The 13,598-nt window shown below is 55.2% G+C and overlaps 2 protein-coding genes across 2 annotated transcripts; both read left to right on the forward strand.

The window, feature by feature from the left end:
• The first annotated feature begins 444 nt into the window (after positions 1–444).
• On the forward strand, positions 445–4,200 carry HOXA10 (homeobox A10). The gene is made up of 2 exons (XM_033088011.1): positions 445–1,422; positions 2,612–4,200. Exons 1-2 carry the CDS (start codon positions 453–455, stop codon positions 2,884–2,886), a joined length of 1,245 nt encoding a protein of 414 aa, XP_032943902.1. The 5' UTR covers positions 445–452; the 3' UTR covers positions 2,887–4,200.
• A 4,958-nt stretch (positions 4,201–9,158) lies between these two features.
• Positions 9,159–12,360, forward strand: HOXA9 (homeobox A9). The gene is made up of 2 exons (XM_033088013.1): positions 9,159–9,914; positions 10,955–12,360. The coding sequence occupies exons 1-2, from the start codon at positions 9,335–9,337 to the stop codon at positions 11,191–11,193; spliced, it is 819 nt and encodes a 272-aa protein (XP_032943904.1). The 5' UTR covers positions 9,159–9,334; the 3' UTR covers positions 11,194–12,360.
• The last annotated feature ends 1,238 nt before the right edge of the window (positions 12,361–13,598 follow it).

Genomic DNA, 13,598 nt, shown 5'->3' on the forward strand with positions numbered 1-13,598 from the left:
ACCACTTAGTGTTTATAGGGTACCGAGGGCTAGTGGCAGATTCCGAAATAAGGATAGGGAGCATGCAAGACGGGTTGGGGTTCGCGCCATAAACACCCCACTTATTAACTGTGCGGGGCCCAGAGGCCCATCAAACAGACCCGAAAGAGGGCTCACCTCCGGGCATGGGTCGGGCGAGCCCAAGGGCCAGGTCCCCCGCCAGCCACGCTGGGGCAGCCCCCGCAGTTTCTGGCCTTTGGGCTGAGGTATCGGGTGTGCGTCTCGCGGTCCATCAATACAGATTACATATTTATATCAATCGCGGGCTCGGAGGGCGCCCTCCGAGAGCGGCCCCGCGCCTACGAAATCAAACTGGGAGTGGTCGCACGGAAACTCTAGCTCAGGATTGGCTGCGGGCGCCTGTCGCGGTGCGGGGGGATTGCTAATCGTATTCAGCATGTTTTGCACAAGAAATGTCAGCCAGAAAGGGCTATCTGCTCCCTTCGCCAAATTATCCCACAACAATGTCATGCTCGGAGAGCCCCGCCGCGAACTCTTTTTTGGTCGACTCGCTCATCAGCTCCGGCAGAGGCGAGGCTGGCGGCGGCGGCGGTGGCGCCGGGGGCGGAGGCGGCTACTACGCCCACGGCGGGGTCTACCTGCCGCCGGCCGCGGACCTGCCCTACGGGCTGCAGAGCTGCGGGATCTTCCCGGCTCTGGGAGGCAAGCGCAATGATGCGGCGTCGCCGGGCGGTGGTGGCGGCGGTGGCAACGGGGGCCTGGGTGCCGGGGCGCACGGCTACGCGCCCGCGCCGTTAGACCTGTGGCTGGACGCGCCCCGGTCGTGTCGGATGGAGCCGTCCGAGGGGCCGCCGCCACCGCCACAGCCCCAGCAGCAGCCGCCGCCTCCGCCGCAACCACCCCAGCCCCCGCCGCAGGCCACTTCGTGCTCTTTCGCGCAGAACATCAAAGAGGAGAGCTCCTACTGCCTCTACGACTCGGCGGACAAATGCCCCAAAGGCTCGGCAGCCGCTGCCGAGCTGGTCCCCTTCCCGAGGGGCCCGCCACCCGACGGCTGCGCCCTGAGCACCTCCAGCGGGGTGCCAGTGCCCGGCTACTTCCGCCTCTCCCAGGCCTACGGCACGGCCAAGGGCTATGGCAGCGGCGGCGGCGGCGGCGCGCAGCAGCTCGGCGCCGGCCCGTTCCCCGCTCAGCCCCCCGGGCGCGGCTTCGACCCGCCACCCGTGCTCGCCTCCGGCTCGGCGGATGCAGCCCGGAAGGAGCGAGCCCTCGATTCGCCGCCGCCCCCTACGCTGGCTTGCAGTGGCGGCGGCGGGGGCTCGCAGGGCGACGAGGAGGCGCACGCGTCGTCCTCGGCTGCCGAGGAGCTCTCCCCGGCCCCTTCCGAGAGCAGCAAAGCCTCGCCGGAGAAGGACTCCCTGGGTAAGCAGGGCGCGCTGAAAGGCCGCAGTCAGGCGGGCAGAAAGGCAGGCCGACCAACCCAGAGAAGGGAAGAAGCAGAGAGCCAGGAGTCCGTGCAGCAGCCGGCAGGCCTTGGCCCGAGCTGCAGGGAGGCTGACCTTGTGAACTTGCTTTTTAATATTTGGGCGTGGGGACGCAGTAAAAATTCATTTCCAGCTTAGAGCCCCACACCAAGACGTCCTCCGCGCTGGCCTCAGCTCACCCTGACTCGGGGCAAGGACACCGGCGAGCAGCCCCCTCGTGTACATGCCCTTCTTCGTGGCCCGGAGCACCCTCAGCCGTGGTCTGGGCCCAGCCTGCGAGGCGCGGCCCACGCGGGGGGAGGAGGAGGGAGGGAAAGTGGCTCGCCCGCAGATAGCGCGGATGTTTGTAAGGCATCCAAAATAAGCAGCCGCCAGCACCAATAAATAAGCCCATTAACTGGCGAAGTTCGAGTTTACGATCCCCCAAGCTTTTTTCAAAGTTGCTGGAGGGGCGGGAATCCTCGTTGCGGGTAGAAGAAAAGGCAAATCCGGCCCGGACGCCGGGGCCCTGAGCTGGGAGTCAGAAAAGGACCATTTCGCTTCCCCTGCAACTCAGAATCGCCCAGATTGCATGTATGTCCCTGGCTCATGGAGAGATGTGAGGGCGGGCCCTTGACCCCGAATCAGCTTTTCATGCCTTGCCCAGGTCCCAACTATATGTCCTTCTCCCTCTCCTCACCCGCCCTTGGGCAACGAGGGGGCTGGAGTGAGACACAGCCGTGCTGCCAAGTAAGCACCCCGGCCTTCAGCCTGGGGGTCTTCAGGAAATGCTTGTCTGCTTTGTGGGGAGAAGCAAAGAAAAAGTAAGGCGTTAAGTTCAAGATATACAGACTGCCCTCCCAGGCCGTTCATTATGCAAGCAAATGGCAGCTTAGTGTTAAAACAGGTGTTTGGAAAAAAGGGGAGGAAAATTTAAATTGGGAGGGTAGATGTAGATTGGAGGCCCACTGGATTTTGCACATGCCTTTTGGAGGACCTGCTCTTGCTGGGCAAGCTAAAGGGAGGCATAACTGTGTGTGTGTGACTCAGGGCATCTCTCTTGTGGTAGAGGCGGCCCAAATTCACCCCTGCAAGCAGCCCACATAGCCTCTATTTAACCTTCCCCTCTTTATTCCCTTAAATGCCAGGCAATTCCAAAGGTGAAAACGCAGCCAACTGGCTCACTGCAAAAAGTGGCCGGAAGAAGCGTTGCCCCTACACGAAGCACCAGACGCTGGAGCTAGAGAAGGAATTTCTGTTCAACATGTACCTTACTCGAGAGCGGCGCCTAGAGATCAGCCGTAGCGTCCACCTCACGGACAGACAAGTTAAAATCTGGTTTCAGAACCGTAGGATGAAACTGAAGAAAATGAACCGAGAAAACCGGATTCGAGAACTCACAGCCAACTTTAATTTTTCCTGATGAAGCTCCAGGCAACGCCATTTTTATTTTTACTTTTTGTTTTTGCGCTTCCAGAGAGCCATTCTTCTCCCTCTGTCTTCAGCCTCTGCCCAGGAACTCGCACCTGTGCGGGAGCCCCATTCCTCCCTCCCACACTAGCCATCTCGCTGGCGTTACATCTGTGCAGGGCTGGTTTGTTCTGACTTTTTGTTTCTTTGTCTGTTTGCTAGGTGCCGGTTTATTTGTTGTTTTCTGGGGGAAAAAGCCATATCGCTCTAAAATTCTATATAGATAAATATTGTCCTAAGTGTCAAGTGGTGACTGGGGTGGTTTGCTGTCTCTGGATTCCACTGCTCAAGATGGCCCCTGTCGTCCCGGTGGAGCTGGTTTCCTGCGGGGGCCCCGGGCAAACCTAGCCGGAAGCCCGAGGTCCCATTGTAGGCGCTGAGGTGTCTGGCCTGAGGTCAATGGTGCAAGGAGCTGCCACCCGGCTCGCCCGCCTGGAGTGTTGGGCTGTGTTTAATCAGGGGATACAGGCCCCTGGGTTTCTTTTTTCTTTCTTCCTTTCTTCCTTGGCAAAGAGAAGGGCTTATGGGCATGGGCATACAGGTTGGCAAAAGGGCTTGACTTTGGCTGATTGGAAAATCGAGAAAGAGTCAGAAAGATGAATTTTTCCTTCCTCTGTAAGATATCCCAGCTATATAAGAATAAAACAATGACCAGGACAAGGAAACTTCTCTTCCAGTTTGAGTAAGGTCTTGCATTGCGGGACTGAATTATTTCCCTTACCTCTGAATTTCTATATCCTCTGGCTGTGGATAAATAATCTAATGTCGTTTTGTTTATACATGCAGATTTAGTGGATTTTTTGTCATTAAATAATTGTTACCACTGGTAACACACGACAAGCACACCACAATTCTCCCTATCTTGCGGAGGGTTTTTTCCTCACTTTTTTCTCTTCTTTTTTCTTTCCAAAATTCATGGAAGCCGAGGAGGGCTGGGGCAAGCGGAATAGACTAGAAAAGGGAGACATTGTTTGGGTTTCCTTTATACTGTGAAGTTACATGCATAAAAGGGTCAAACCTGTAGGTGCAGAAAAAGAAAAAACCTATAAATGCAAATCTGTATAAATGTCTATTATTATGAAAAATTGCCAATCTTGTTTTATGCAAATGCATTCTATCGTTATTATAAATGTTAGTTCTAGCTCTATTTACTTCTAATCTTAAATCAGAATAAATTAATATTGTAATGCTGCTGTGCGTGGAAAAAAGACGATGTTTATGTTCTTATAGAAGAATAAAAGCTGTGGAATGAAGCTTTTTAATTTTACCTCTTTTTTTGACTTCTTATCTTCACCTTCCACTTTATCCCGTCAACCACTTTTACAACAGGAGGACTAGCCCTCGCCCCCTGCAATTACTTTAGGCATCTATTTAAATATTACCTAGACAGTCGTAATTTGTCTGGGCCCTATAGCCCTGGTGCCGTAAGGTTTGTCGGCTTTTGTTCAGTTTTATGACTTGCTAGTATATCTGGATAGTGGCTGTCTTGGACCGGTGGTTTCAGTTGAGAGGGGAGCTGCATAGACAGAGGAAGCCGAACAGGATTTCTTTCGGGAGCCCCAGGGAGGCTCACAGAGGCTGGTTAGTTTGTGGGTCCCTGGTCCTAGATGACCCCAGCCTAGGAATCCCGGGAGCAGGCCGGGCCCACAGCACGTCACTAGCGTCCGCGGCAGCGGTTAGGTAGACAGTGGCCGGGCTGCCTGAGCCCCCCCTCCCCCAGCACAACCTCCCCCACCTGGTCGCCCTCCGCTGGGCCACGCGTTTCCTGCTCGCGGGAGGTGGGGGGGGGTGGCATGGGGGAGGGGGCGCGGGAGCGCGCGCCCCGGCTGGCTGCCTGGCGGGGAGGGTGAGAGGGAGAGAGCGAGCGGCGGGGAGCAAGCGCGGGAGGCCGAGACCAGACAGGGAGCCAGGCTCGGGGCTGTCCCTGGCGTTTTCGAGTCACCCATGGCTGCCGCTGCTCGGCGCCGGCGTGCTGAGCTGCAAGATTTGGGAAACCAGCACGCACACTGCTTGTTCCCTCTTCTCTCTCCTTTCGTTCTTCTCTTTCCTTTACCTTCCTTCCCTCCCTCTCCCAGGTTTACCTTACCGGGGCTGGTGGCTTCTTCCTCCGAGATGCCTTAGCGGCGCCCGGGACACGCTGTAGGAGCGGCGGGCGCAGGTTGGCGAGGGGCCGGGCCGGGTGCGATCGCAGGGTTCTCCCTTGGCTGCGGCAGTGGCGGCGGTGGCGGCGGGCGAGGCAGCCCCGCGCGGGCAGCACCAGAACTGGTCGGTGATTTAGGTAGTTTCCTGTTGTTGGGATCCACCTTTCTCTCGACAGCACGACACTGCCTTCATTACTTCAGTTGAAATCGTCTCCAGGTACCTGTGCGCGCGGGGGCCGGGCCGGGCGGGGCATCCAGGCTCTGGTCGTGCGGCGCCTGCGGTGGCAACCTCGTCTTTTCCCCCCCGTTCAGGAGTCTCGTCCCTGTCTCCTTCTCAGCGCTTTGCCAGGCTGCTGGCCTCACCCACCTTCATTCCCACCGGGCCCCGAGCAGGTAGGATCAGGTTAGCTGCTCCTTAGCGGACGCCGGGGGCGTGGTAGGAATTCTGGGCCCCGGGCCATTCAAGGTCAGGGGCGCACGCTTCCATCCTGTGCCTCCCCCGCTCCAGGCCTGTGCCTCCTCAGGGACCCCGCTATTCTCCTGCAAGGGTGCAACACCTTCGGCCCCAATCCAGGGTAGGCGATAAGGGAAGATCCCTTTGTCAGTGGAGACTCAGGCCCAACTAGAAGGGACGAGGCAGACAGGAGCCCGGATCCTGGCCTTGTCACTTACCCTTCTCCTTGTAAGCGCTCTCTGCTCCCAGGAGTCGCCTTTGACTCTTTTCTTCCCTCCTTTTTTCCTTCCCTCCTTCCTTCTTCATTTTTCTGTTTCTTTTTTATTTTCTTTACTCCTTATTTCTTTCTCCCCCCCTTCTTCATTTTTGTTTCGTCTTCGGTCTCTCTGTGTCCAGTTTGCTATCTCCACCTCCTCTCCTCCTCAAGTCTTCCTTCTTGAGGGACTCAGGGCTGGCTTGGGGAGAGCCTGGGGGAGGTGTCATATTTTTTCCTACGCGCTCAAGTAGAGGTCGGAATCTGCCCAGGAAGGGCTCGTGTGGGGCGTCTCGAGGTCTGTGGATCTGGGCCTGGTGTGCTGCTGAGCAGACAAGGCCTCGGTTACGATCACGACCGGATGGCGGCGGCCTTGCGTTTCTTCTCCGCGGGTCAGCAACAGCAGCCTAGGAGATTAGATTACGGGGCATTCCCGGCGTTTTTGTGTGCCCACACCGAAGGCAAGGAGGCCCTCGCCCACCTCACAAGGAAGCTACGTAAGGCTGGGATCTGGGCTGAGACTCAGCCCGGCTCGGTGGAGCCCGGTTACGCAGGGAACTCTCCAGGAAGCTTCTTCGGCTCTCTGGGTCCTGCCGTTCTCAGCTCCGGCTTTAACCGCGATCACGTAGCCCCGCTAGGGCAAAGATTGGCTGCTTGCTTGCCAGTAGCTTCTATCAGGTTCAGAGTATATTAGATATGGCTTTCTTGTGCAGACGACTGCTCGAAAAGGGGACACTTGCAGCGCCAGCTTGTTTTAAATAATAGGGGAAAGGAATTCTAACTTCCAGAAACATTGGAATACAAACTTGAGTCCTTGTTCCAAGTTGTAGTCCACCGTTGGAAGCCAGCGGGACCATTCTCGTTATTGCCGGGAACTGAAAACAATCTTCATCCCTCCCTGCCCCCAACACACAAACATGCGGGCCTTCAGACTCATTCCCACGGAGCAGTGCTTCCCTTCCCTGCTCGGCTTTGGGCCCAGGAACTGTTTTCATTGCTCAGCCCCTGGTCTTGTTATCTGAAAGGCAGGCACACCACGTTCTCCTCAACTCTTCTCTGCCATTTTCAGGACCTGAGTATTGGATTTCTTTTGGAAGCCAAGGTTTTAGAACTCTCAGGAGAGAAGAGGCAGTTTGTAATCACACCCATCTATTATTTCTTTATGCACACGAAAACCCTTTTATTTCCAAAATAAAAGCAGACAGAAAAGCCTGAATGGTTTCTCCCCAAACCTCTGAGCTAAAGAGGGATAATTTTTGGTTTTGTGATTTGCCCCCCTTCTAGGCACCAGTAAGGACTGCTTCACGCTCAAGGCCTGCTAAGTATTTAATAACTGTCCTATTTGGAGGGCTAAGGCTATTTAAAGGAATGGTCTTTTATTTAAAATATTACTATTAATAATTTGTGTCTTCTCTGGATACGTCGGGAAGTGGGACAGGCAACCAGGCGTTTCCAGCCCGTTTGCAGACAATTACAATTAGGAGCAAACGCTTCCTCTCGAATTAATTTCTCTTAATGAAAATCTCGGAGGCCCCGCGAACTGCCCAATATTTGGGATACCTTGGACTGCAGTGAGGCTGGGGATAACGCGGAAGAATTTACTGGGAAGGGAAACATATTAGGGGGAAGGGGGCTGAGGCGGCCTGGACTGGCCACGTCGGAGTTCATTGTGTCGGCCACTTCCCTCTTCCGGCGCCGGCAAACAAGGGGCACCCGGTTGGTATCCGCGGGGCTTCTCGGCCTCGCTCTCAGGGAGAGCCTGGCATTTGAGGGTCCCAGTGCGGGATACGGATGTGTCAGGGTTTTTTTTTTGGGGGGGGGCGTTACTGGAACTGTTGGGAAGGATGGAGGCAAAAAAGGACATGGAAGCGCCGGAGGCCGCCCGCCCGGGCCGCCAGGGAAGTGGGCTAATGAGAAACACACTCTTGAAGGCACAGTGTTCACACGTGAATTTAATTACCTGTTTTTTTTAGGAGTCGCTGCTTTCCGTTTGGATTTGGGGTGGGTTTTTCCTTCTAATTAACAGAGTCCGAGGCCTTTTAATTTACCCCTGAAAGACTCTAAGAGGTGAGAAACACCCTCTTCAATTTGGCCAAGCTGAGGATGGGAGTAAAGTCAATGCCCCGTGCCCCTCCCCATTTTAATTTCTGGCCCTGGACTTGAACAGCGGCGGCCTCACGTTGGGCTTTGTAACTCCGCTGAGCCGCCTGGCCGCTTGGATAACCGAGGCAGACCCGCCGGGAGCAGCGGCCAGGAAGGAAGGGAGGACTCAGACTGGGCCCCGAGGCCAGCTGCTCCAGTGCGGGCCTCCCAGCTACTGGAGCCGCCAGGTCTCTTAGGCCGAATTCTCCTTCCATTGATGCTGCCTTGTTTTTTTTTTTGTTGTTTTGTTTTGTTTTGTTTTGTTTTTTGCAGGTCGGGTTTGGGGAGTGCGACGAGGCTTGCAGAGCTCAGCGTTAGGGCCTTCGAGGTCGGAGCACAGGACTGGGGCGCCTGCTGCGTCCGCGAGGGGGTCGTGATTCCCGCTGACGCTGAGCAGGGAGCGCTGGGCGTGCGTGTGCGCTGTCGGGGCCGGACGCGCAGCACAACCAGGCCCCCAAACCCATCATTCAGGGATGGCTGGCCGCTCCCTCCCTGGCCGCTCCTCGGTGGGGCGCTCACTGGAGACGCAGCAGCGAATGTGGTAGCTCCCCAGGCACCCTGCAATCCGGTCTTGCAGGCAGATTCTCGAGGCTGTGTCCTCTGGGACGGTGGTGGCTCAGTTTGGGATGGCTAATGCGTTGAATTTGACTTTTCGCGGCCGGCCGGGAGTAAACTCACATCTCCTGGGACTGCGGGGATTATTTACAGGGAGCTCGCCAACTAAACACAACAGTCTAATTTAACCTTTCCAAATCCTCGTAAATTTTTACAGCTGGGAGCCACGACGAGGTAAACGAATCTGTTGGTCGTTCCCAACTTCCCACCAGCCTGTGTGGCTTCTGAAACAATAACTCCTTATGAAATATCATAAATATAGATTTAAATACAGTAGAGCGAGAATGCGATTTGGCTGATTTTTTATAGCTTCAATTATTGTCTAATTTTATGTGAGGGGCTACGCTGGCCGCACTCACACGCGGGACCTGCGCCTTGCTGATGGCGTGATTAATTGTGATATAAAATAGTCCGCTTAAGAAGTGTGTGTCTGGTGGTAGCGGTGGGAGGGGAGGGAGTCCAGAGGCACGGCCAGATTTGATCTTTTAATCTTCGTTGGCCACAATTAAAACAAACCCGATCGTGGAGCGCCGCGATCCCTTTGCATAAAAACATATGGCTTTTGCTATAAAAATTATGACTGCAAAACACCGGGCCATTAATAGCGTGCGGAGTGATTTACGCGTTATTGTTCTGCCAGGCGGACACGTGACGTGAGCGGCCAATAGGGGCGCGAGCGCCGGCAACTTATTAGGTGACTGTACTTCCCCCCCTGGTGCCACCAAGTTGTTACATGAAATCTGCAGTTTCATAATTTCCGCGGGTCGGGCCGGCTGGCCGGGCGCGGGACACTGCGATGGCCACCACCGGGGCCCTGGGCAACTACTACGTGGACTCGTTCCTGCTGGGCGCCGACGCCGCGGACGAGCTGGGGGCGGGCCGCTACGCTCCGGGGGCCCTGGGTCAGCCCCCCAGGCAGGCAGCGGCGCTAACTGAGCACCCTGACTTCAGCCCGTGCAGTTTCCAGTCTAAGGCGGCGGTGTTCGGCGCCTCGTGGAACCCGGTGCACGCGGCAGGCGCCAACGCGGTGCCCGCGGCGGTGTATCACCACCATCACCACCACCCCTATGTGCACCCCCAGGCGCCCGTGGCGGCGGCGGCGCCAGACGGCAGGTACATGCGCTCCTGGCTGGAGCCCACGCCCGGCGCGCTCTCCTTCGCGGGCTTGCCCTCCAGCCGGCCTTATGGCATTAAACCTGAACCGCTGTCGGCCAGAAGGGGTGACTGTCCCACGCTTGACACTCACACTTTGTCCCTGACTGACTATGCTTGTGGTTCTCCTCCAGTTGATAGAGAAAAACAGCCCAGCGAAGGCGGCTTCCCCGAAAACAATGCTGAGAATGAGAGCAGCGGAGACAAGCCCCCCATCGATCCCAGTAAGTGTCTCCTCCCTCCAGACCGGCCGCTGCCTCCAAGCCGGCCACCCGGATCTGCCGGCCCGCCAGCTTTCTCTCCAGCCTGTCTTGGAGCCCGCGCTGGGAGCCCCCTATGCAGGGGCCGGGAGCCAGAAGTTGCTGTTTGGGAAGCCTCGGATGGGGCCTCAAGACCAAAGAGCTGTGACAACGGGGTCCGCGGGGCTCAGGGGGAGGGGAGGCGGCTACGACCGAGAGAGGGGGCGGGGCAGGCGCTGCGGGCCGAGCCAAGACCAGACACCCATCTCCCTGGCTGCCCGGAACCGGGACAGAGATACTTTGGGTTGTTCTTCGAAAGCAGCGCGGCAGAGTCTTTTGTGCGGATAGATTGTCTGGGAGCAGCGGCAGCAACTGCAGCCGGGACGCTGGGGAAGACAGCTGATTTCCTCCACTTCTTGCCTTCAGCCAGTGGCGGCGTAAATCCTGCCCAAGATGAGGCTGCCAGCGACCCGGCCACGAGGGTCCCCATGCCAGATTATTCAAATAAACTGGAGAAGTGATCAACGGCTTTAGGGAACCTAGGAGTGCCGGCCTGCTCGCTCCCACGGCCTTCCAGGGAGGTTAAATAAGAAGTGGGGAGAGTAGAAGGAAAGGTGGGGAAAGGAAGACACAGAGAGAAAGTAAATGAAAGGAAGAAAGGAATATTAATCTTGCTACACAAACACAGGGCAGCGTGGTTTCCCCCTGCATGGCAAAATGATCTGTTTTCAAATTTCACTCATCACCCAAAGTGTGGAGAGTGGGAGGGGAGAGGAAAGGACAGGAGCATAGGAGAAAGGAGGGCCTCCGAGGGGAGGGGGAGCCGAGGTTTTACAGCGTGCAATTGTAAGTGACCGTCCCTGCGTCTGTCTGCGAGGGGTCCATTGTGTCTGAGGCTCTGCCGCCTTCTCTAACCAATTCAGCAGCGTCCTGCACTTTGGTGGAAGACCCCAGGAGGTTACCTAGCCCCCCCCCCCGGGGGTGTGTGCTTCTTCTATTAAATCCCTTTTCTCTCCCCCCCGCAGGCAACCCGGCTGCCAACTGGCTCCACGCGCGCTCCACACGGAAGAAGCGCTGCCCCTATACTAAACACCAAACGCTGGAACTAGAGAAAGAGTTTCTGTTCAACATGTACCTCACCAGGGACCGCAGGTACGAGGTAGCCCGACTGCTCAACCTCACCGAGAGGCAGGTCAAGATCTGGTTCCAGAACCGCAGGATGAAAATGAAGAAAATCAACAAAGACCGAGCAAAAGACGAGTGATGCCACTGGAGTTCATTTAGAGAAAAGAGACGGAGCTAGGGAGAAAGAGACAGGACTGCCCATCCCTTTCTCCCACCCCCATTCCACCCGAGCTTCCAGCACCCCCGCACCAAGCAGCTCTGAACTCCAGGCCTCACCCCACCCCTGGCAAACCCTTCTCAGGCTGGCTCCTTGGCCTGCCGCTTTGATGGAGGAGGTATTGTAAGCTTTCCATTTTCTGTCAGACAAAAAAGAAGAAAAAGAAGATGAAGAAGAAGAAGAAAAGGGGGCATTAGGGCTGATGGCTGTGTGTGCTAGCTTGTATATATTTTATAAAATCTACCTGTTCCTGACTTAAACAAACAAACAAAAAAAACTACCTTTTTATAATGCACAACTGTTGACTGCGGGCTGTGTAGTTTTTAGTCTGTGTAGTTAATTTAATTTTCTTTTTGTGTGGCAGAGCTATCTGCCCAGATACTTGAACACTGTGTTTTATTGTGGTAATTATGTTTTGTGACTCAAACTTCTGTGCTGGGTGAAGCACCCGTTGTGATTGTGAAAGCTAGAATTCAATTTGAACTCAGGTTGTTTATGAGGGAGAAAACAGTTGCATAGAGTATAGCTCTGTAGTGGAGTATGTCTTCTGTATAACTAGGCTGTTAACTTTTGATTGTAAATTAGCTGTAAGGATTTCCCAACGAAATAATTTTTTTTTTTTAAAGAAAGTGTTCTCCGGATGCGTAGATTCATGGTTTTCTTCAGTTTTGAAAATCCGGCATTTTAGTCTCTACATGCTCTATTGACCTGTCTTGTCCATTGTATATATAAACCACATATTAAAGAAAAAACAATCAGACCAGCTTGAATATTGTTTTTGCACCAAACAGTGAGGCTATTCGGAGCTATACATATGTGCAGAAGGTTACTACCTATGGTTTACGTTTAATTTTAACTGGGGGGATGAATGCTTATTGTAATGGAGTTAATTTTATTGATAATAAATTATACACTATGAAACTGCCATTGGGCTACTGTAGATTTGTATTCTTGATGAATCTGGGGTTTCCATTGGGCTGAACATACACTGTATATTTTGCAATAGTTACCTCAAGGCCTACTGACCAAATTATTGTGTTGAGATGATATTTAACTTTTTGCCAAATAAAATATATTGATTCTTTTCTATTTTTTTTCTGGGTCAGCTCTTTGCACCTTCTTCTCCTGGGGCAGGGGAATCTGAATAGTCTCTGGGTGGGGGCCGGGTAGGGTGGAAGAGGACAGAATCTTGATTTTGCTCTGGCGGGCTTTGGGGAGCTGGAACCTACCACAGCCAGCCGCAGGCGGGCCTCAGCGCTCCCCACCAGGCCGGCTGCTTAGCTCGAGCAGCAGAGGAAGGCTGGGGAACACCGGGCAGCGAGGCCAGGCTCCCCGCTTTGTGTTCATTTGTGGGACAGCCGGGAGGCCTCTGAGGAGCTGGGCTGGAGTCTCGGGGATCGCTAGCCAGTAGCAATGAAAGGCCCCTCTTTCATCTTGGCGCCCCAAGAAATTTCCCAAACCAGAGTCCAAGGAGACTGCTAGGCCTTCTCTGGCAGTGGTGTGGGGGGCCGGATGAGGGGACAGCGGACCGACATTTGAGGGCATGCCTCCTATGGCGTCTCCGAGGAGGGAAACAGGAGTCTGAGCGCCCCAACGTGGATGCCGGGGCTGACATTTTGGGGCTCTCAGGGGACTGAAGATCTTCGTCCCCCGCAACTCCACGTCCTGGCTGGCCCGGAAGATTCTGAGCCCTGCTTTGCACGCCCCTCCCTGAGTACAAGTCCTGGCAGAGGCAGGGCCCAGGCAACTGACCAGCCCGAAGCGCCATAAAAGAAAATGAGGGCTGTTACCGTTTATGGGGTGTAAAGGGCTGCGGCGGAACGGCCACAATCTCGGAGGCCGGAGCGCCTTCAACATGTGGCTAGAGGGTTCGGCCTCATGTCCCCCTTTTCTTTTCTCGCCCTTGTCTCCATCCCCTAATCCCTGCGACTTCTGCAAAGGTATCTGTATTCCGACGCGTAAAAGGGGAACCAGGGCGCGGAAAGGATGAGGCGTCCATTCACACCCCCACCCCCACCCCGCCGCCAGGTTGAGACGACCTCTGTTGTTGCAGACAGAAGGAACTTCAAAGAATGGGCAGTAAGGGTGTGCCATAAAGGCCGGGTCTGCAAACTGTCTGGAATTCGGCCCTTAATGAGTTTACAACTGTCCAGCCCCAATTAAGATTTTCCACCAAAGCCCTTTCATTTGTTTGCTCTGTCTGCCGCCGATAATGCGGCGCGGAAACAGCTCTCTTTTATGGGGACTACCCTCTCGGCAGCATAGATTCCCGGCTCCACACAGGCCCCCCGTGGACAGGGCCCTCGCGGGCCTTCGGGAGAGGGGCG

Source organism: Rhinolophus ferrumequinum, chromosome 20 (assembly GCF_004115265.2).
Source record: "Rhinolophus ferrumequinum isolate MPI-CBG mRhiFer1 chromosome 20, mRhiFer1_v1.p, whole genome shotgun sequence".
In the NCBI taxonomy this organism is placed as follows: Eukaryota; Metazoa; Chordata; class Mammalia; order Chiroptera; family Rhinolophidae; genus Rhinolophus; species Rhinolophus ferrumequinum.